Raw genomic sequence first — 22,925 nt, forward strand, 5'->3', positions numbered from 1 at the left:
GGTAGCCACTATACAGGGGGCTAGGGCGGATTATACCAGACGTCAATACGACGTTAGGTGGAATATGTTTGAGACATGGTGCCTGGAGCAATCACCTCCGGTGGCTTTTCAGGCCCCTGTGAGAAGCGTTCTGGTCTACCTGCAGGACAGGTTGGACCAGGATTTGGCTTTCGCTACCATCAAGGTGTACCTGGCAGCAATCTCCAGTCGGTGGGCGCGCACTGGCTGGTGCGACGGTTTATGACCGGCGCCAGGCGTGCTAGGCCAGTGAACAGACCTTTGTTTCCTAAGTGGGACCTGACTGTGGTGCTGGACGCACTGTGTCGGCCCCCCTTTGAGCCTCTTGAAACGTTGGATCTGAAGATCGTGAGTTTCAAAACGGTGCTCCTGGTGGCCCTTTGTACGGCAAAACGCGTTGGTGACATGCAAGCGCTCTCTGTGAGCGAGGAATGCATGTGGTTTTCAGACGACGGCACTGTCTCTGTCCAGTAAGGGCCTTAAGGCTCTACTGTCAGAGGACGGCGGTCGGCCGTGAGTCGTCTTAGCTTTTCGTCTCCTTTGGCCGGGGTCAGAGGAAGGCGGTGGCTAGACCGACTCTGTCCAGATGGATCATGGAGGCGATTCGGTTGGCATATGTGAGTAGAGGGGCCGCTGTCCCGTTGGGACTGCGGGCCCACTCTACTCGGGGTGGTGCTGCATCTTGGGCCCTCTACAAAGGGGTGTCGATGCAGGAAATATGTAGCCTGGTAAACCCTCCCTCCGGAAATCTAATTTCTATTTGATTCCAGGAGTGAGTCTGGCATGAACCGCCTTTCTGCAATATTGGCTGTGTATGCCAAACCTGTGCCAAACGGCCAAGCCTATCAGCGTCGTCGCTCATTGTTCTGTGATTGACAGCTTACGTTGGCCAATCAGGTGGCGAGTTCGAGTGAGCCCAAAACACGAACGGCAGCCATCTTTTTCTTGTGCGCTATATTCTCCGCTATTTTTTTACTTCTAAAAGCTCTCTAACTTCTATTTTGAGGCACGGAATTTACTTATAAGATATCGTTTGGATAGAATTTAGTTGTTTAACTTCATATATGTGGTCAATTAATCATGACAAAGCCTATTTAAAAATAAAAATTTAGAGAACCGGTAGGGGCGGGCAGTGACACCCATGTATCCGAATAAGGCAACCCATTTTGGGCACGGCAGTCTCAAAAGTCCCGTTGCGTCACATTACACTGGTGAACTGCTGATTGGCTGAAGGGGGAAAATTATCATTGGCTGAAGGGGTTGTCAGTCAACGGTATTACTCCCGCCCAACTCCAGCCCACAGCCAATATTGCAGAAAGGCGGATCATGCCAGACTCACTCCTGGAATCAAATAGAAATGAGATTTCCGGAGGGAGGGTTTACCAGGCTAGGAAATATGCTCTGCAGCTAACTGGTCGTCTCCCTTGACCTTTGCATCTTTCTACAGCCTGGACGTGGCGGCATCCGAGATGGCGCGCACGATCTTGGGTGTAGCGGCTGGCTCAAGTTAGGAGGACACAGGCATACCTGGCGGCATGTGGTTCCTTCCTACTGGTGAGCAACAGCTGGTTCAGGGCAGGGAATGCGAGGCATGCCTGGGGGCATGTTCTCTTTCCCTGCCTGGCTGGCCTTTTCGGCCTTCAAGGTTAGGTAACATAAACATGCCTGGTGGCATGTTTCTCTTTCCCTGCCGGGCTGACATTCCAAGCCCTCTCTAGACCTGCTACTAGACATGGTCTGGGAGGAGGAGGCCTTGGTTTCTCTGTCACGGGCCGGTCAGACCGGGGGTCTGGTCGGGCTGGTGACTAGGGACAGGACTTATGTCTGTCAAGGTCTTGCCATAAATCCTTTCACCTCCTGACCCGAAGGGTCAGGGTTGCCTGGGGGCCATGGTCTTGCCAGGGGCGGGACCTGTGGCCTTGGGCAAGTGGTTGGGTAGGGTTGGTAACTATGGGCTCCCCGGGGGACGTTTATGTGTCCCATAGTAAGTACCTTACGGAGCTATGCTATAATAACCCTAGGTTACGTATGTAACCCAGGTTTTATTAGTAGCGTAAGTAAGGTACTTACGTTCTTTACCCCCTCTGTGCGCAGTGTGGCGTGCAGAGTGGAAGGTTTCAGGGAACGAGCTCATATGACGCAGTGGTATTTATACCACCACCGGTCGCCGGTGTTTTGCGTCACACGACCCTACTCCAATAGGAAATTGAATTCGGGAGTCTGTGCGTGCTCTGTATGATCGCCAGGGGGCGATGATATCCCATAGTAAGTACCTTACTTACGCTACTAATAAAACCTGGGCTACATACGTAACCTAGGGATTACACGTTTGCAGCGCCCAATCTACAGATGTGTGATTCACATTGCTCGCAGGTCGCTAATCTGCCATGAGCACGAGGCTGCGCTGGCCTGCGCTATCTCTAATAAACGTTGTGTATTGGGGCTCATACTGTGAAATGGACGGTTCCACTAATACCCGAGTGGACCCGGCGAGCGGGGGGTCTCGGGGCTCAGACTGTGAAATGGACGGTTTCACTAATACACAGTCACGCAGTCAATGACTGGCTGCTATTTATATTATCATATCACTACATAATGTTATATCATTGACCTAAATGGCGATATATTAACAAGGATAGGATGATTAAAAAAGTCTTTATGTCTTTATTAGCCTTGATGATCGTCTTGACCGAAGGCTCTGTCTGTATTAGGAACAACTTTGGCCAGGTGGAAAACTTTAGTTAAACTTGCAGAGTGGCGCATTACTTTGCCTGAGTTACATCTTCTGATAGTTGTACTTGAATGTTGACATGAAATAATAATCCTGTTTAGTGTTTCACTAGTACCACGAGCAAAAGACTACAGCGTGTATTAACGGCGCTGGTCAACACATACGTTGAAAGGCTAGGATTATATCAAGGATTCGACAGTGATGTCACTATGCAACAAGGAAGTAGCACGGACGCTACGGACGGTTCAAAGTTGATTTACAGGCTGCTCTTGTGTTTGTAAAAAATAAAATAAAACGGCCGATTACTCGATTTAAACCGCACGCGGAAGCCATGTAGTCGGAGTAATGGGATGTCGGACTTATGGGCAGTCCCCTGAAAAAGCCCTTAGCTCCTCGTTGGTCAGTAGAAATGCACTGAGGACACTAGCTGGAGCACTCATTCAATGTCATTTTTTATATCAATTTTATATTTTTTATCCCACGATTTTGTAACCCTTTTTTCACCCAGTGCCAATTTCTAATTCTAAGTGATCCTGGGCGCTACACTCCCCCCACAGCCTAGGGAGCCCAGGGCCGAGCTCATGCCTCCTTCAATGCATGAGAGCCAACTGACCTTCTTGTCACCTAACAAGTTTCCCCGGTAGGACGTAGAAGGAACACGTTATTCCAACCAGTTCCCTTCCCCTCCATCAGGCGCCCCGGCTGTCATGGGGGAGGTGATATAACGAGCAGGATTACCACATGTTTTTGTGAGGGTATTAACTACCCTAGGAGACACAGGGAGAACATGCAAATTCCACACAGAGTAGGCCCTTTCGCCAACCCCACCCAGGGTATGGGCGCTGATGAGGAGGAGAAGACACGCCCACAGCGTCCCCGGTGGGAATCGAACCCAGGACCTTCTAGCTGTGAGGCGACAGCGCTACCGACTGCGCCAGGGCTGGGGAGCATACACCTACCAAGGGGGGGAAGAGGGGAAAAAATGGAAGGGGAGAGGGGGAGAAGTGGGAAGGAGAAAAAGGAGAAGAAAGAGAGAGAAAAAAGAAAACAAATGTGGAAAAGAAGAAAGATGCAACTGGCCCGTCTTTTTGTGCTTCTCCCCAGTGATTCATCCAAGTACTTTATGAGTATACACGATAGATTAATGAAAATTGGGACTTTGTCAATTTTTGGTATGCTTGGTGAGGATCCAAAGGTCGGAGCTGGTCGTGGGTTAGAACCCCACCTACAGTACGCCGTGAAAAGAAAACCTGCAATGAATTAAAAAAATATAATCCTTATTGTTTTAACCATCAAATGGACCAAGAAATTGCTTTTCTCACCATTACCTAACCTATTTGTACTATTGAATTATTATGTAGGCCTACATTGGCAAACTTTGACAGATGGCTGTTGAGCATAACCCTTCAGAGACTGTACTTCATTCATGACTTATTATATTGTAGATCTACTGTATATATATTCACTGGTGATAGATGTACACACTACAGCAGGGCTACTCAACTTAAGATGGCTCAGGGGCCACTCAGCAAAATACCAAAAGTCCAAGGGGCTGCAAGCTAAAAATGACGGTCCTATTTTGGATTTTTCAATTTTGTAACACTACGCATTGTTATTGTTATAAGAAAATGTACATTTTGACATCATATTCTTTTCACTGTACCTGTTTATTTTGTGTGTATGTCCAGTGGCATCAGTTCAGCAAAAGCTAAGGTATGGCAAGGTTAGGGTTGCCAACTCCCAGAGATTGAAATAAGGGACACCTACCCTGGGCGCGCGGCAAAGCCGCGTGGCCGGAAAAAAATGGGGGTCAAACCCCCCCAAAAAACTGAAATGCATAGAAAACTATGCATTATACCTGTAACAATTGAAGTTTGTTTTTGAAAAAAAATGTAGCAACCCATATATTTGAACGGAAATGTATATTTTTATCCTGTGCTTAAAAAAAAAAAAAAAAAAAAAAAAAATAGTTTGACCATGAGGGGCTGCCAAGACGCTGCGTTGGGGCCGCATGCGGCCCGCGGGCCGCGGGTTGAGTAGCGCTGCACTACAGTATATATACATGTATATATTCACTGTACATTTTATATTTATTGTTAGACTGTACATAATTATTTTCACTTATTCAGAGATCCACCTGAAATGCAGATCAGCCTATCTATTATCTATTAGATAGATCTAGATATCTAGATCTATCTAATATATTATTTCATCTTGGTTTGGAACAAATTTACTTAGATGTTCCTTGTATTTCATTTTAACTAATGCTGCCGCCATCATGATAAATCTACACACTTTTTACTACTTATTTTTATTGTATCTTACTCTGTATGAGATGTAATAAATAAACATCTTGAATATTATGACACCTGAACTTATCTCCCTTAAGTCTCAGAACACTGTTCTAGAGGATAATTTACAGCAAATAACTCATTGAACAGTAATGTAGTGGAGCATGGAAATAGAGGAATGCATGGTATGTTACACATTGAAGTAATCTGGATCCTTGAGGTAAAAGTATAAAATTCACTAAGTAAAAAAAGGTATTCAACTGCATGAAAAGTAAATATAATTTTAATCTATAAATTTACATATACAACATTGTGACAACAAATATATACATACATCGTCGCTGTTGGCTGGAAACCTTGTATGTCCAAAACCGTTTCTTTTTTATTACTGAGCCCATTTAAAAAATATCTAAAAAAGTGAAAATAGCCGATCTACAAGCTGACAACACGTCGACGTGTTGCGGGCTTATAGATCTATTAAAATAGTGAAAACAGCCGATCTACAAGCTGACAGCACGTCGACACGTTGTCGGCTTGTAGATCTGCTATTTTCATAGCCCTGAAACATGACTGTCATACCATGACAGTCCCGCCTACCGCATCCGGTAAGTTGTATCCACATATTAATGCAAGTACCGTTTCCGTATCCGCTTTAGACCCAGACCGGATCAGCAGCCTGCAAAGACGGAGCATTGTCATTGGTCAGAATCCCGCGAGGGAGGGTTTGTTTTGAACGGGGGAGGGAGGGGGGGAGGAGAAATGGACATTGGTAGCAAATGGACAAGCGACGGGAGCGTTTTGATTGGAAACAAATCGACGGGGGGGGAAGAGATTTCATTGGCAACAAATCGAGTGGATTTTTATTGCCGACATGTGGACGCGGGGGAGCGCCGTGATTGGACTAAATAGGACCGGACGAGGTAAACGAACAGCCGCCTCTATGCGCCACCGTGCCCCTTCAATGTCATTTTATGCACCTCATGGTACTCTAGCACCTCAATGTCAGTAAAATCTAAACTACAGACCTCTCAAAGCAAACTAATCAGACTTCTACTTGATTGATTGATTGATTGATGTACTTTATTTAGTAAGACATGAGAACAACAGTACATGGAAGTACAAATTCACAATACAAGGTCTACTAAACTGGAAGACTCATTAAGCACTGAGCTTGTTTAAGATGAGATCCCCATGCACACAAATCATGATGACATAAGAGACAGACAGATATACACACTACTATACAGAACGTCATACAATCAGCTTACAGGTTACTGGTATGAAGAGTGAAAAATATGTACAAGAGAAGTTAAAAAAAGGGGAGGGGGGGTTGGGGGGTAGGTTAAGTACTAGACCTCACACCTAGGACTCACATAACCCCCGCTCATTATGCCAGGGTGGGGTGGCTCAGGGTAGAGGACAGAGTTCAGCAACTTGCAATGGGCCTGGTTTTCAAGATACTCAAGGGACCAGTGCCCATGTACCTCACATCTTGACACAACCTGTCTATGCTTCCAAATTGTAATAATATATACACTGACGTATGTGCACTGTACCCTTCATACTTTGGCTATTTGAAAATAGCCGATCCACAAGCTCACAACGTGTCGCCAATTTCAGCCAATCAGGAGAGAGTATCCATTTATCAGCTTCAATTTTAAGGTTTTCCAGTTCCAATTGTGTCTGCTCATTTCTTTGCGTGATTACTACCAATTTCACTTGTTTATCATGTGTCCTCTCTCATGAGTTCTCTCTCATAAAGTTGGCATCCCGACCGAACAACAACAACAACAATAATAATATTAATAATTAAAGCTGCAAGCAGCGATGACCGGGCCCTCGACGTTCTGTCTAGGATACAAGGCTGTATGGCAATCAGCTGAAAAGTAAGGCTCCATAGCTTAAGCAATTACAGCCTGTCCCTATTGGCCGTCTAAGTGTACCTAGCAAATTTTGTAGGTATTTGATGCTGGGAACCGGAGTTATGGCTGTTTAAAGCCTAGACAATGAGAACACAGAGGGGGCGGGGCTTAAACAATTTCAGCCTGTCCCTATTGGTCGTGTACCTAGCAAATTTTGTAGGTATTCGATGCTGGGAACCAGTGTTATGGCTGAGAGGCTTCAGAAATTACAGATCATCCCTATAGATGGGTTTCCTGTTTGTAAACATGAGAGGATGATGCGCGCGCAGTGGCGGGATGAGCCTGTAGAGGGCGCTATTACCCTAAAAATATCCTATACCCTATTACCCATAAAATAAATGGTCTTCACCAGGTTTAATGAAAGTAGATTAAATGATGCAGTTTGTAATATCTTCTTTACTCAATAAAAATGATTTGTCGGAAGTTGGATCTGTTTGTATATAATAGCAGCATTATGCCTATTATGCCTATAATAGCAGCATTATGCCTATCTAAATCCCGAAAATAACAATAGAGTGAATGGCGCTTCCGGTTCGTTCTCCCCCGCGCATGCGCAGATTGCGCACTCTGCTCTGTGATGACGTCGCGCGGAAACCCATCTATAGGTGGTCTAAGTCCACATCCCAAATTTGTACTCGGTAGCATGCTGCAAACTCGAGTTATGGCTGTTTAAAGGCCAGCCAATAGGAAGACAGAGGGGGCGGGGCTTCAGAAATTACAGCTCGTCCCTATTGGTGGTCTCAGTCCACATACCAAATTTGTACTCGGTAGCATGCTGCGAACCGAAGTTATGGCTTTTTAAAGCCCAGCCAATAGGAATTGTAGATCGGCTATTTTCACTTCCTGTTTGGCGTTGAAGTTTGACGCTTCGCCACGGTCACGCCGTTTTACGAAAACTCAAACGTTTCATCACTTTTCATCGTTAACGTCTTTTGTGTACTCTGAGCGAACGTGAGGCGGATCCGACAATCCGGCTAGGAGGAGTTCGTTAAAGTACAACCCGTGAAAATGGCGTGAAATGCACAAAAACGCCACTATCAATTAAAAATGGCCGACTTCCTGTTTGATTTCCGTCATGGCTCCAAGAGACTTTTTCGTAAATCGGGACATGATACAGGTGTGTACCGATTGTGTAGGTAGGTGATTTTTGTAGGTAGGTGAAACCGTATTGTCGGGCTTGAAGCACAAACTTTTGTAGGAGGCACTATTGAGCCATTAGGCCACGCACCTTTTTGAGACGATTTAAATACGTAATTTTTCGCCACTGGTAATGTGTGTGCAATGTTGCGTAACTTTTAGAGTACGTATTGCCCCTCAATTCATTTGGGGGAATAATAATAATAATCATTGCAGTTTCAATAGGGCTTCGCACTACTGTGCAGTGCCCTAATAATAATAATAACAACAATTTAACAATAATCAATAAAAATGTTTAACACACTTTACATTTTCACAAATCTCCAAGTGCCATAGCGTTTAAAACATTGGCATAAAAACAGCAAAGGCAACAACACAAAACCTATAGGGATGAAAAAATAGTTAATCAGAAAAAAGGCCCAGTAATAACTAAGAAAACGCTTGATGTACTCAGTTATTATTGTCCACCACTGGTAAAGGTTAACTTTCAGTCACCTGGAGCGTCTGAAGACAGTCAGTCCAGATGGATCGGCCTCGTCAATGAGAGGCGCCACAATCTTCTCTGTCATGTCTGTCAGAACGCTGAAGGTTGGCTCCACAATGAAGTCAATGAACCCTGTGGAACACGCACGCACGCACGCACGCACGCACGCACGCACGCACGCACGCACACACACACACACACACACACACACACACACAAAAACACTGTCACACACCAAGAATCCATTGTCTGTCTGCTGTACCTCTGTCTGTGACTCATACATGTTCGGTATGAGACGATCGATCGATCGACAGACAGACAGACAGACAGACAGACAGACAGACAGACAGACAGACAGACAGACAGACAGACAGACAGACAGACAGACAGACAGACAGACAGACAGACAGATAGATAGATAGATAGATAGATAGATAGATAGATAGATAGATAGATAGATAGACAGATAGACAGATAGTGGTGGTGGTAAATGTAGTGGAGTAAAGGTCTTAAACTTAAAATAATTGTAGCAGTAATAATAAAATAAAGTCCAGTGCAGATACCACAAATATACAATATACAATATAAATGTACAGTACTGAAGTACATTAGTACGGTCCACTATTGCTTACCGATCTGGGACTGGGCCACCATGGTAGACTTGCGGTCACACAGAGGAGAGAATGGTAAGCCAAGCTCTGCCTCTTTGTCGCCCTGAGAACATAACACAACTTGTCTACTTGTCTAGAGAACTCTTCCAGCAGTGAGGTTAATGTTAGAGTTCTGTACCTGTCTAAATAACTCCTCCAGCAGTGAGGTTAATGTTAGGGTTGTGTACCTGTCTAGAGAACTCTTCCAGCAGTGAGCTTAATGTTAGGGTTGTGTACCTGTCTAGAGAACTCCTCCAGCAGTGAGGTTAGGGTTAGGGTTGTGTACCTGTCTAAAGAACTCCTCCAGCAGTGAGGTTGTCCATCGGTGGTGCAGGTCCCAGTGTTTGGCAGGGTGGCTGATGTCCGCAGTGTGCAGGAGCAGGGACAACGCCTTGGGCTTGTCAATCCTACACAAAGGACACATTGACATCACAGAGGACACGGTGACATCACAGAGGACACGGTGACATCACAGAGGACACAGTGACATCACAGAGGACATGGTGACATCACTCATCTGTCAGAAGGACAGTGTGTTCCTGTGTTCAAAAAGCAACAGAAACAGAGGAAAAGCCAAGATTGAATTACAAGGAAGAGAACGGGCTGTTTCTTTTGCAATCACGTGTATGATACGTGATTGCAAAACAAACAGCCCGTTCTCTTCCTTGTAATTCGATCTTAGCTTTTCCTCTGTTTCTGTTCCTTTTTGGCGAAAAGCCTATATTCAACTGCCCACAACTATGGAACGGATGCTCGCAGCGGCTTTTTCCCCCTGATTCTACGAGACTTGTATGCATCTTTTAAACATAGACTTCAAAAAAGAATGGACAAAGCTACGCCATTGGTTTCTACAGACCGTAAATGAAGCCGGTTGTTCAGGAATTTCAAATCCGCCATCTTTCTATATCGCGTCATATCCTGCGCAATGCAACCAGACCAATATTGGTTGGGTAGCTTGTCAATCAAGAGCAGGGGCGGGGAATGAATGCTATTGGTTGTGTAGCTTGTCAATCAAATCATCCCACCTCTCCTAGAGCATACCCTACTTTATTGTCAATTTTAAAATAAATGGGACCATCATTTACCAAAACGCATATCATGATGATTGAAAGAACACTTTAAACTAGCGAATGGAAGCATTTAGTATTTATGACAATGTTTATTAAGGTAAGAAAATCAAGTCTGAAGTTCGTCAAAAATGCACCCATTTGCATTGAGAGAAATTCTTTCTGACACCAGCAGGGGTAAAACAGCAAAACTACAGGCCATTCATATGAACTGTCACTTGAACTCACTTCCTATATGGACTCAATTTCAGAACAGGAAGCTGCAGCCTTGCTTTTAAAGCGATCGGGGGATCGAACATACTAGAGATAAATATTTTTCAAAGGTTAGTGAAAACACTGTTTTATTTCTGGCAGTCAACGAGTTAATGTTTTATTGTTTGTACGTTTGTTTGCACATGATCTTTTCTATTAATATGCTGGATTCATGTTGATGTGTATTTTCATACATTTAACCACTTAAACCGTAGGTAAACACCTAGTAAAGTGACCTTTGGTTTTGTACTTTGCTATTTCTTTCACTCTATACCAAACCTCTTCCCCGAAAATAGCCGAACTACAAGCTTGCAATGTGTCGACCCATGGTATAGATAGAGGGTTTACGGGGTTAAACGGTGAACAGGATACTCACGCCTCCGGCTGCTGGAGGAAGTTCTTCATAGCTTTGATCTGCTGGAAATGACAAGACATGTCTGTGGCCAAGACCATCTCTACTACCAGAGCACGAAGCTCTCTGTTGGATGAGAGACAGACAGAGAGAGAGAGAGAGAGAGAGAGAGAGAGAGAGAGAGAGAGAGAGAGAGAGAGAGAGAGAGAGAGAGAGAGAGAGACACAGAGAGACAGAGATAGAGACAGAGACAGAGACAGAGACAGACATTCAAACCTAGGCGCTTCCCAGTACAACCATAGTTATATACTGTCTACCACTGAGCAGTTGGGGGTTCAGTGTCTTGCTCAAGCATGCCTCTCTATAACCTTTAGGCTAGTGGTTCTCAAAGTGAGATCCAGGGACCTCCAAGGGTCCTTGAGGGGGTTCCAGGGGGTCCGAAGCAAAATGTGTTAATAAAGCATACAATGACTATTTGACAAGTAAGGGGACCGTACCTATGTTCCCCAGGTTCTATGTTCCCCATGTTCCCCGCAAAAAAGGTTCTATGTTCCCCACTTACCAAAAAAGGTTCTATGTTCCCCGCTCACCCAAAAATGCAGGAAACATACATTTTTAATTTCCAATTATTAATAACATCTCTGAAAACACACAACTGAACATAATGGGGAGAAATTACTATCAGAAACTTGCCCGCCCCTTTCCCCTGGCGGCCATCTTGGTGATATAGAGCACCTTATAATAGCAACTCATAATGTAATAACGGCGTAATAACAGTTCATAATATAATAAACTAAATGTCATAAAAGCTCATAATGTAATAAAATCATGAGCGATAGCGCAATAACGGGTTTTTGCATAATATAATAACGTAATAATTTGTTACATTAAGATTTTTTTTTATATAATTGTTTTTGGCTTTATCTGCCTTTTATTAGATAGTATACAGTAGTCTGAGAGGAAATGGGGAGAGAGAGATGGAAGTGACACGCAGCAAAGTCCGTCGGGATCGGGAGTCGAACCCGCGACACGCTGTGCCCGGACCGCCACGCCAGCCGTCCGGGCCATAACTGGTCAAATTGTTGAGAAAAGTGTTACATCTTATAATCAGTATCAGTATCATTTCAAGTTTCATGGCAAGTGTCAGTATCATGTTAGTATCATGGTCATTATCATGGTCAGTATCATGTCAGTACCATTGCAATATCATGTCAGTATCATGGTAGTATCATGGTCAGTATCATGTTAGTATCATGGTCAGTATCGTGGTCAGTATCATGGTCAGTATCATGTCAGTATCATGGTAGTATCATGGTAGTATCATGGTCAGTATCATGGTCAGTATCATGTTAGTATCATGGTCAGTATCATGTCAATATCATGTCAATATCATATCAGTATCATGGTAGTATCATGGTAGTATCATGGTCAGTATCATGGTCAGTATCATGGTCAGTATCATGTCAGTATCATGCCAATATCATGACAGTATCAACTTTATTAACATCATATAAACACCATAAAAGGCCTACACCAAAATGTAGGGAAAAAAAAAACCTTGTCAGACAAGAGGTAATGCCTGTCAAAAAGGCAAGGGGGTTGGGGGATATAGCAACAACAACAACAACAGAAGCAAAACAACACCAGAACTACACTAAAATTGAAGAAATTCCAGTAAAAAAATGGAAGATATGCCTATCAAATTTGGCAAAATCAAAAATGTACACGGTCTAGCCCATGTAAATGATACGGCTGACAGCCCTCCAGTATGAAGGCAGATCTCTGTGGCCCTGATTGTATTGCGGTTAAACATGAGGTTAAACATGAGGTATCATGTCAGTATCATGTCAGTATCATGGTCAGTAACATGTCAGTATCATGTCAGTATCATGGCAGTATCATGGTCAGTATCATGTCAGTATCATGTCAGTATCGTGTTCAGTAACATGTCAGTATCATGTCAGTATCATGTGTCATGTCAGTATCATGTGTCATGTCAGTATCATGGTCAGTATCATGTCAGTATCATGTCAGTATCATGGTCATATGATATGACCATGTGACCATGTGATCATGGTCATATGGAAAGGCATGGCGAGAGAGTATGTTTTACCCCCTGTCCGTCCGTCCGTCCGTCCGTGTGTGTGTCCTGTCCGTGTGTTACCAGCTAATCTCCGGCACCATTGGCCCGCTCGCTGCGAAACTGTGCACACACACTCCCTCGATACCAATTCAGAACCTCTGCCAAAATTTTTCACATGGGCCTGTTATAGCGCCACCAGGAGGCCGATTTGTCCAAAACCCATTTTTTTACATTACTCCTACAGATTTTATCCAAACGTCATGAAAATCGGTTTTCTGATTGGCTAAGGTTGGCCTTGATTGATTGATTGATTGATTGATGTAGTTTATTTAGAAAGACATGAGAATAGTACATGACAGTACATAACAGTACATGGAAGTACAAATTCACAATACAAGGTCTACTAAACTGGAAACCCTCATTAAGCACTAAGCTTGTTTAAGATGAGAACCCCATGCACACAAATCATGATGAAATATAAGAGGCAGGCAGATATACACACTACTATACAGAATGTCATACAATCAGCTTTCAGGTTACTGGTATGACGAGAGAAAAAAAAAATATATATATACAAAAGAGGAAAATGAAGGAGGGGGGGGGGGGGTAGGGGGGGGGCTTCCAAAGTTTGCAGGATTGGTCCGTTTTGAACAAAATGCCTCGAATCATGAACGCAGCTTGCAATTTCCGTGAAATTTCACACGCACATTCCCACTAGGCCGAGGAAGAAATGCCACCCATTTCACATTGGCCTGTTATAGTGCCACCATCAGGTCTAATTTAGCAAAACACATTTTTGGAACAAAATGCCACAAATCATAAATGCAGTGTCCGATTGCCGTGAAAGGCCTGGGAAGAAATGGCACCCTTTTCACATTGGCCTATTATACCGCCACCAGGAGGCCACAATAACGTACCTGACCTGGCGTAGACCTGTGCTCCGAGGAGCACTTTTTCTAGTAACTTTTTTTATATTCTTTATAAATTAAGCACTTTGAAACTGAAGATGATGGCCAATGTTGATGATAGTAAAAATTATAATAATATCGTATCGATATCGTGAGCCCAATATCGTGTATCGTATCATATGTACCGTGAAATTAATGTATCGTGACACCCCTAAATAGATTTTGAGTCATGTCAAAGAAGTTTTCAAAATATGATATTTTGACACTTTAAAAACTGAAAAATTACAAATAACTAATGGGTATAAATACATGTATTTAAACCTTTTTAAATGTCTCACCATTTCCTGCATTTTTGGGTGAGCGGGGAACATAAAACCTTTTTTTGGTTGAGTGGGGAACATAGAACCTTTTTTTGGATGAGTGGGGAACATAGAACCCTTTTTTGGTTGAGCGGGGAACATAGAACCCGGGGAACATAGAACCTTTTTTAGGGGGGGGGAAGAGGGGAACATAGAACCTGGGGAACATAGGTACGGTCCCGTATAGTTACTAGTTACTGCTCTCAGAAAGTAGCAGCTTTGGGAGCTGCCATTTTTTTAAATCTCTGACTTTCCAAGGAGTAGTAGGACCCCCCATCTCAATATATCTTGTTCCAGGGACCCCCAGAAGCAAAGATTTTATTTTAAAATGTGTATATAGATTCAAAGATTTGCACACATTTTTACGATTCTTTTTCAAAAAGTCATAGTGTGGCACTAGCGCTATGAGCTTGTAGAGTTGCTATTTTTGAATAGACAAAGAAATCTAAAATGACAGAAATGTTGCACAAATGCTAAATTGCAAACGCTGCTTCACCCTGGAATCGAACTCCCAAAAACAATGGCCTACAGCCTTAACCACCAGGCCACTGACTGACTGTTGAGCTGGAGAAAGAGCTCACACCATGGAACTTCATGCCACGCTGTGAGCTTGTACATCTGCTATTTTCTAAAACAATTCTTGTGTGTCTCCCCCAGTGTTGGAAAGTAACTATAAGTATTTACTAAGTACTGTGCTTAAGTACACTTTTGAGGTACTTTTACTTTACTGGAGTATTTTAAATATTCAATACTTTTACTTCTACTCCACTACATCTCAGAGGAAAATATTGTACTTTTACTCCACTACAATGAAATTAAAACTTTGGTTACTAGTTACTTTGTAGATCTTGATTACAATTACAGGACACACTAACCACTTCAGCCCTATATATATTTTGAGTCATTATTATTATTATTATTATTATTATTACATTTATCGCATTTTGTGTCCACGAGCCATAGTCCCTATGCCCTGTGGACACGGCCAATTTCTGGGTTCCACTGTACAGTCTGTGGGGGCGTGAAAATTCACCGGGGGGACTCTAAATGTCTTCTGGGCCCCCCTCTGCGTGTGGATACCACTTGTTCGCCCATCAGTCCCACGGATCATTTTTGTTTCCTTTTTTTGTATTTAGGGTCCTTTTCTGCAGTTCAAGCATAATTCCACAGGGTGGCAGGCTATTTTCCAAAACTATTGGAAGTGGACATGTGTACACAGCCAGCATTAACTATTACCAATGGACACAAACTCATGTAAAACTATTGCCCGTGGACACAGTGGTTAATCTCAAGTGCAAAGGGGCTACAGGGCTGACAAGAGCCTAGTACAGCCTAATAGAGCCTATTCTAGTCTAGTAAGGCCTAGAACATTCTAGTCTAGCCTATTCCAGCTGGACCCAGCCCTGTATAGCCTAGTACAGTCATCTAACTACCCACATACCCTATAGGCTATTCTCCCACTGGGCTGGACTTGGGTGTGCTGGAATGTGCTGGGCTCTGGTGGGCTGTAATGGAATCTGGTGGGCTGTGCTGGGCTGTTAGGTTGTACGGGGCAGTACTGCACTATAGCCTAGAAATGTTCATGTAAAACTATTGCCGGTGGACACAAACTCATGTAAAACTATTGCCCGTGGACACAGTGGTTAATCTCAAGTGCAAAGGGGCTACAGGGCTGACAAGAGCCTAGTACAGCCTAATAGAGCCTATTAGAGTCTAGTAAGGCATAGAACACCCTAGTTTAGCCTATTCCAGCCGGACCCAGCACTGTATAGCCTAGTACAGTCATCTAACTACCCACATACCCTATAGGCTATTCTCCCACTGGGCTGGACTTGGGTGTTGTAAAATGTGCTGGGCTGTGCTGGATTCTGGTGGAATGTAATGGGCTCTGGTGGGCTGTGCTGGGCTCTGTTAGGTTGTACGGGGCAGTACTGCACTATAGCCTAGAAATGTTCATGTAAAACTATTGCCGGTGGACACAAACTCATGTAAAACTATTGCCCGTGGACACATTGGTTAATCTCAAGTGCAAAGGGGCTACAGCGCTGACAAGAGCCTAGGACAGCCTAATAGAGCCTATTAGACTCTAGTATGGCATAGACAATTCTATTCTAGCCTATTCCAGCTGGACCCAGCCCTTTATAGCCTAGTACAGTCATACAACTACCCCCATACCCTAGGCTATTCTCCCACTGGGCTGGACTTGGGCGTGCTGGAATGTGCTGGGCTGTGCTGGGCTCTGGTGGGCTACAATGGGCTCTGGTGGGCTGTGCTGGGCTCTCTTAGGCTGTACGGGGCAGTACTGCACTATAGCCTAGACATGTTCATGTAAAACTATTGGCGGTGGACACAAACTCATGTAAAACTATTGCCCGTGGACACAGTGGTTAATCTCAAGTGCAAAGGGGCTACAGGGCTGACAAGAGCCTAGGACAGCCTAATAGAGCCTATTAGACTCTAGTATGGCATAGAACATTCTAGTCTAGCCTATTCCAGCTGGACCCAGCCCTTTATAGCCTACTACAGTCATACAGTATAACTACCCCCATACCCTAGGCTATTCTCCCACTGGGCAGGACTTGGGTGTGCTGGAATGTGCTGGGCTGTGCTGGGCTCTGGTGGGCTGTGCTGGGCTCTGTTAGGCTGTACGAGGCAGTACTGCACTATAGCCTAGACATGTTCATGTAAAACTATTGGCCGTGGACACAAACTCATGTAAAACTATTGCCCGTGTACACAGTGGTTAATCTCAAATGCAAAGGGGCTACAGGGCTGACAAGAGCCTAGTACAGCCTAATAGAGCCTATTAGAGTCTAGTAAGGCATAGAACACCCTAGTTTAGCCTATTCCAGCCGGACCCAGCCCTGTATAGCCTAGTACAGTCATCTAAATACCCAAATACCCTATAGGCTATTCTCCCACTGGGCTGGACTTGGGTGTGCTGGAATGTGCTGGGCTGTGCTGGGCTCTGGTGGGCTACAATGGGCTCTGGTGGGCTGTGCTGGGCTCTGTTAGGTTGTACGGGGCAATACTGCACTATAGCCTAGACATTTTCATGTAAAACTATTGCCGGTGGACACAAACTCATGTAAAACTATTGCCCGTGGACACATTGGTTAATCTCAAGTGCAAAGGGGCTACAGGGCTGACAAGAGCCTAGTACAGCTTAATAGAGCCTGTTAGAGTCTAGTAAGGCATAGAACACCCTAGTTTAGCCTATTCCAGCCGGACCCAGCCCTGTATAGCCTAGTACAGTCATCTAACTACCCCCATACCCTATGCTATTCTCCCACTGGGCTGGACTTGGGTGTGCTGGAATGTCCTGGGCTGTGCTGGGCTCTGGTGGGCTGTAATGGGCTCTGGTGGGCTGTGCTGGGCTCTGTTAGGTTGTACAGGGCAATACTGCACTATAGCCTAGAAATGTTCATGTAAAACTATTGCCGGTGGACACAAACTCATGTAAAACTATTGCCCGTGGACACATTGGTTAATCTCAAGTGCAAAGGGGCCACAGGGCTGACAAGAGCCTAGTACAGCCTAATAGAGCCTGTTAGAGTCTAGTAAGGCATAGAACACCCTAGTTTAGCCAATCCAGTCGGACCCAGCCCTGTATAGCCTAGTACAGTCATCTAACTACCCCCATACCCTATGCTATTCTCCCACTGGGCTTAACTTGGGTGTGCTGAAATGTGCTGGGCTGTGCTGGGCTCTGGTGGGCTGTAATGGGCTCTGGTGGGCTGTGCTTGGCTCTGTTAGGTTGTACGGGGCAGTACTACACTATAGCTTAGACATTTTCATGTAAAACTATTGCCGGTGGACACAAACTCATGTAAAACTATTGCCCGTGGACACATTGGTTAATCTCAAGTGCAAAGGGCTACAGGGCTGACGAGAGCCTAGTACAGCCTAATGGAGCCTATTAGAGTCTAATAAGGCATAGAACACCCTAGTTTAGCCTATTCCAGCCAGACCCAGCCCTGTATAGCCTAGTACAGTAGTCTAACTACCCACATACCCTATAGGCTATTCTCCCACTGGGCTGGACTTGGGTGTGCTGGAATGTCCTGGGCTGTGCTGGGCTCTGGTGGGCTGTAATGGGCTCTGGTGGGCTGTGCTGGGCTCTGTTAGGTTGTACGGGGCAATACTGTGCTATAGCCTAGACATTTTCATGTAAAACTGTTGCCGGTGGACACAAACTCATGTAAAACTATTGCCCGTGGACACATTGGTTAATCTCAAGTGCAAAGGGCTACAGGGCTGACAAGAGCCTAGTACAGCCTAATGGAGCCTATTAGAGTCTAGTAAGGCATAGAACACCCTAGTTTAGCCTATTCCAGCCGGACCCAGCCCTGTATAGCCTAGTACAGTAGTCTAACTACCCACATACCCTATAGGCTATTCTCCCACTGGGCTGGACTTGGGTGTGCTGGAATGTCCTGGGCTGTGCTGGGCTCTGGTGGGCTGTAATGGGCTCTGGTGGGCTGTGCTGGGCTCTGTTAGGTTGTACAGGGCAATACTGCGCTATAGCCTAGAAATTTTCATGTAAAACTATTGCCGGTGGACACAAACTCATGTAAAACTATTGCCCGTGGACACATTGGTTAATCTCAAGTGCAAAGGGGCTAAAGGGCTGACAAGAGCCTAGTACAGCCTAATAGAGTCTGTTAGAGTCTAGTAAGGCATAGAACACCATAGTTTAGTCTATTCCAGCCGGACCCAGCCCTGTATAGCCTAGTACAGTCATCTAACTACCCCCATACCCTATGCTATTCTCCCACTGGGCTGAACTTGGGTGTGCTGGAATGTGCTGGGCTGTGCTGGGCTCTGGTGGGCTGTAATGGGCTCTGGTGGGCTGTGCTGGGCTCTGTTAGGTTGTACGGGGCAGTACTGCACTATAGCTTAGACATTTTCATGTAAAACTATTGCCGGTGGACACAAACTCATGTAAAACTATTGCCCGTGGACACATTGGTTAATCTCAAGTGCAAAGGGGCTACAGGGCTGACAAGAGCCTAGTACAGCCTAATAGAGCCTGTTAGAGTCTAGTAAGGCATAGAACACCCTAGTTTAGCCTATTCCAGCCGGACCCAGCCCTGTATAGCCTAGTACAGTCATCTAACTACCCCCATACCCTATGCTATTCTCCCACTGGGCTGGACTTGGGTGTGCTGGAATGTCCTGGGCTGTGCTGGGCTCTGGTGGGCTGTAATGGGCTCTGGTGGGCTGTGCTGGGCTCTGTTAGGTTGTACAGGGCAATACTGCACTATAGCCTAGAAATGTTCATGTAAAACTATTGCCGGTGGACACAAACTCATGTAAAACTATTGCCCGTGGACACATTGGTTAATCTCAAGTGCAAAGGGGCCACAGGGCTGACAAGAGCCTAGTACAGCCTAATAGAGCCTGTTAGAGTCTAGTAAGGCATAGAACACCCTAGTTTAGCCAATCCAGTCGGACCCAGCCCTGTATAGCCTAGTACAGTCATCTAACTACCCCCATACCCTATGCTATTCTCCCACTGGGCTTAACTTGGTTGTGCTGAAATGTGCTGGGCTGTGCTGGGCTCTGGTGGGCTGTAATGGGCTCTGGTGGGCTGTGCTTGGCTCTGTTAGGTTGTACGGGGCAGTACTACACTATAGCTTAGACATTTTCATGTAAAACTATTGCCGGTGGACACAAACTCATGTAAAACTATTGCCCGTGGACACATTGGTTAATCTCAAGTGCAAAGGGCTACAGGGCTGACAAGAGCCTAGTACAGCCTAATGGAGCATATTAGAGTCTAATAAGGCATAGAACACCCTAGTTTAGCCTATTCCAGCCGGACCCAGCCCTGTATAGCCTAGTACAGTAGTCTAACTACCCACATACCCTATAGGCTATTCTCCCACTGGGCTGGACTTGGGTGTGCTGGAATGTCCTGGGCTGTGCTGGGCTCTGGTGGGCTGTAATGGGCTCTGGTGGGCTGTGCTGGGCTCTGTTAGGTTGTACGGGGCAATACTGCACTATAGCCTAGAAATTTTCATGTAAAACTATTGCCGGTGGACACAAACTCATGTAAAACTATTGCCCGTGGACACATTGGTTAATCTCAAGTGCAAAGGGGCCACAGGGCTGACAAGAGCCTAGTACAGCCTAATAGAGCCTGTTAGAGTCTAGTAAGGCATAGAACACCCTAGTTTAGCCAATCCAGCCGGACCCAGCCCTGTATAGCCTAGTACAGTCATCTAACTACCCCCATACCCTATGCTATTCTCCCACTGGGCTTAACTTGGGTGTGCTGAAATGTGCTGGGCTGTGCTGGGCTCTGGTGGGCTGTAATGGGCTCTGGTGGGCTGTGCTTGGCTCTGTTAGGTTGTACGGGGCAGTACTGCACTATAGCTTAGACATTTTCATGTAAAACTATTGCCGGTGGACACAAACTCATGTAAAACTATTGCTCGTGGACACATTGGTTAATCTCAAGTGCAAAGGGGCTACAGGGCTGACAAGAGCCTAGTACAGCCTAATGGAGCCTATTAGAGTCTAGTAAGGCATAGAACACCCTAGTTTAGCCTATTCCAGCCGGACCCAGCCCTGTATAGCCTAGTACAGTAGTCTAACTACCCACATACCCTATAGGCTATTCTCCCACTGGGCTGGACTTGGGTGTGCTGGAATGTCCTGGGCTGTGCTGGGCTCTGGTGGGCTGTAATGGGCTCTGGTGGGCTGTGCTGGGCTCTGTTAGGTTGTACGGGGCAATACTGCGCTATAGCCTAGAAATTTTCATGTAAAACTATTGCCGGTGGACACAAACTCATGTAAAACTATTGCCCGTGGACACATTGGTTAATCTCAAGTGCAAAGGGGCCACAGGGCTGACAAGAGCCTAGTACAGCCTAATAGAGCCTGTTAGAGTCTAGTAAGGCATAGAACACCCTAGTTTAGCCTATTCCAGCCAGACCCAGCCCTGTATAGCCTAGTACAGTCATCTAACTACCCCCATACCCTATGCTATTCTCCCAATGGGCTGAACTTGGGTGTGCTGAAATGTGCTGGGCTGTGCTGGGCTCTGGTGGGCTGTAATGGGCTCTGGTGGGCTGTGCTGGGCTCTGTTAGGTTGTACGGGGCAATACTGCGCTATAGCCTAGAAATTTTCATGTAAAACTATTGCCGGTGGACACAAACTCATGTAAAACTATTGCCCGTGGACACATTGGTTAATCTCAAGTGCAAAGGGGCCACAGGGCTGACAAGAGCCTAGTACAGCCTAATAGAGCCTGTTAGAGTCTAGTAAGGCATAGAACACCCTAGTTTAGCCTATTCCAGCCAGACCCAGCCCTGTATAGCCTAGTACAGTCATCTAACTACCCCCATACCCTATGCTATTCTCCCAATGGGCTGAACTTGGGTGTGCTGAAATGTGCTGGGCTGTGCTGGGCTCTGGTGGGCTGTAATGGGCTCTGGTGGGCTGTGCTGGGCTCTGTTAGGTTGTACGGGGCAGTACTGCACTATAGACATTTTCATGTAAAACTATTGCCGGTGGACACAAACTCATGTATTACTATTGCCCGTGGACACATTGGTTAATCTCAAGTGCAAAGGGGCTGCAGGGTTGACAAGAGCCTAGTACAGCCTAATGGAGCCTATTAGAGTCTAGTAAGGCATAGAACACCCTAGTTTAGCCTATTCCAGCCGGACCCAGCCCTGTATAGCCTAGTACAGTCATCTAACTACCCACATACCCTATAGGCTATTCTCCCACTGGGCTGGACTTGGGTGTGCTGGAATGTCCTGGGCTGTGCTGGGCTCTGGTGGGCTGTAATGGGCTGTGCTGGGCTCTGTTAGGTTGTATAGGGCAATACTGCGCTATAGCCTAGAAATTTTCATGTAACACTATTGCCGGTGGACACAAACTCAAGTAAAACTATTGCCCGTGGACACATTGGTTAATCTCAAGTGCAAAGGGGCCACAGGGCTGACAAGAGCCTAGTACAGCCTAATAGAGCCTGTTAGAGTCTAGTAAGGCATAGAACACCCTAGTTTAGCCTATTCCAGCCGGACCCAGCCCTGTATAGCCTAGTACAGTCATCTAACTACCCCCATACCCTATGCTATTCTCCCAATGGGCTGAACTTGGGTGTGCTGAAATGTGCTGGGCTGTGCTGGGCTCTGGTGGGCTGCAATGGGCTCTGGTGGGCTGTGCTGGGCTCTGTTAGGTTGTACGGGGCAGTACTGCACTATAGCTTAGACATTTTCATGTAAAACTATTGCCGGTGGACACAAACTCATGTAAAACTATTGCCCGTGGACACATTGGTTAATCTCAAGTGCAAAAGGGCTACAGGGCTGACAAGAGCCTAGTACAGCCTAATGGAGCCTATTAGAGTTTAGTAAGGCATAGAACACCCTAGTTTAGCCTATTCCAGCCGGACCCAGCCCTGTATAGCCTAGTACAGTCATCTAACTACCCCCATACCCTATGCTATTCTCCCACTGGGCTGAACTTGGGTGTGCTGGAATGTGCTGGGCTGTGCTGGGCTCTGGTGGGCTGTAATGGGCTCTGGTGGGCTGTGCTGGGCTCTTTTAGGTTGTACGGGGCAATACTGCACTATAGCTTAGACATTTTCATGTAAAACTATTGCCGGTGGACACAAACTCATGTAAAACTATTGCCCGTGGACACATTGGT

General features: G+C 45.5%; 1 protein-coding gene across 1 annotated transcript in view; it reads right to left on the reverse strand.

The window, feature by feature from the left end:
• Positions 1 to 22,925, reverse strand: part of LOC308076661 (dual specificity calcium/calmodulin-dependent 3',5'-cyclic nucleotide phosphodiesterase 1A-like) — a gene marked incomplete at both ends in the record, with an annotated part of 260,076 nt that overhangs the window by 26,990 nt on the left and 210,161 nt on the right. Inside the window, 4 exons of the mRNA XM_080457370.1 lie at positions 8,595 to 8,715; positions 9,216 to 9,297; positions 9,520 to 9,640; positions 10,929 to 11,030. Coding sequence (XP_080313496.1) covers positions 8,595 to 8,715; positions 9,216 to 9,297; positions 9,520 to 9,640; positions 10,929 to 11,030 — 426 coding nt within the window. The remainder of the gene's footprint in view (positions 1 to 8,594; positions 8,716 to 9,215; positions 9,298 to 9,519; positions 9,641 to 10,928; positions 11,031 to 22,925) is intronic.

Source organism: Gymnoscopelus braueri (genome assembly GCF_963280865.1).
Source record: "Gymnoscopelus braueri genome assembly, contig: SUPER_20_unloc_1, whole genome shotgun sequence".
In the NCBI taxonomy this organism is placed as follows: Eukaryota; Metazoa; Chordata; class Actinopteri; order Myctophiformes; family Myctophidae; genus Gymnoscopelus; species Gymnoscopelus braueri.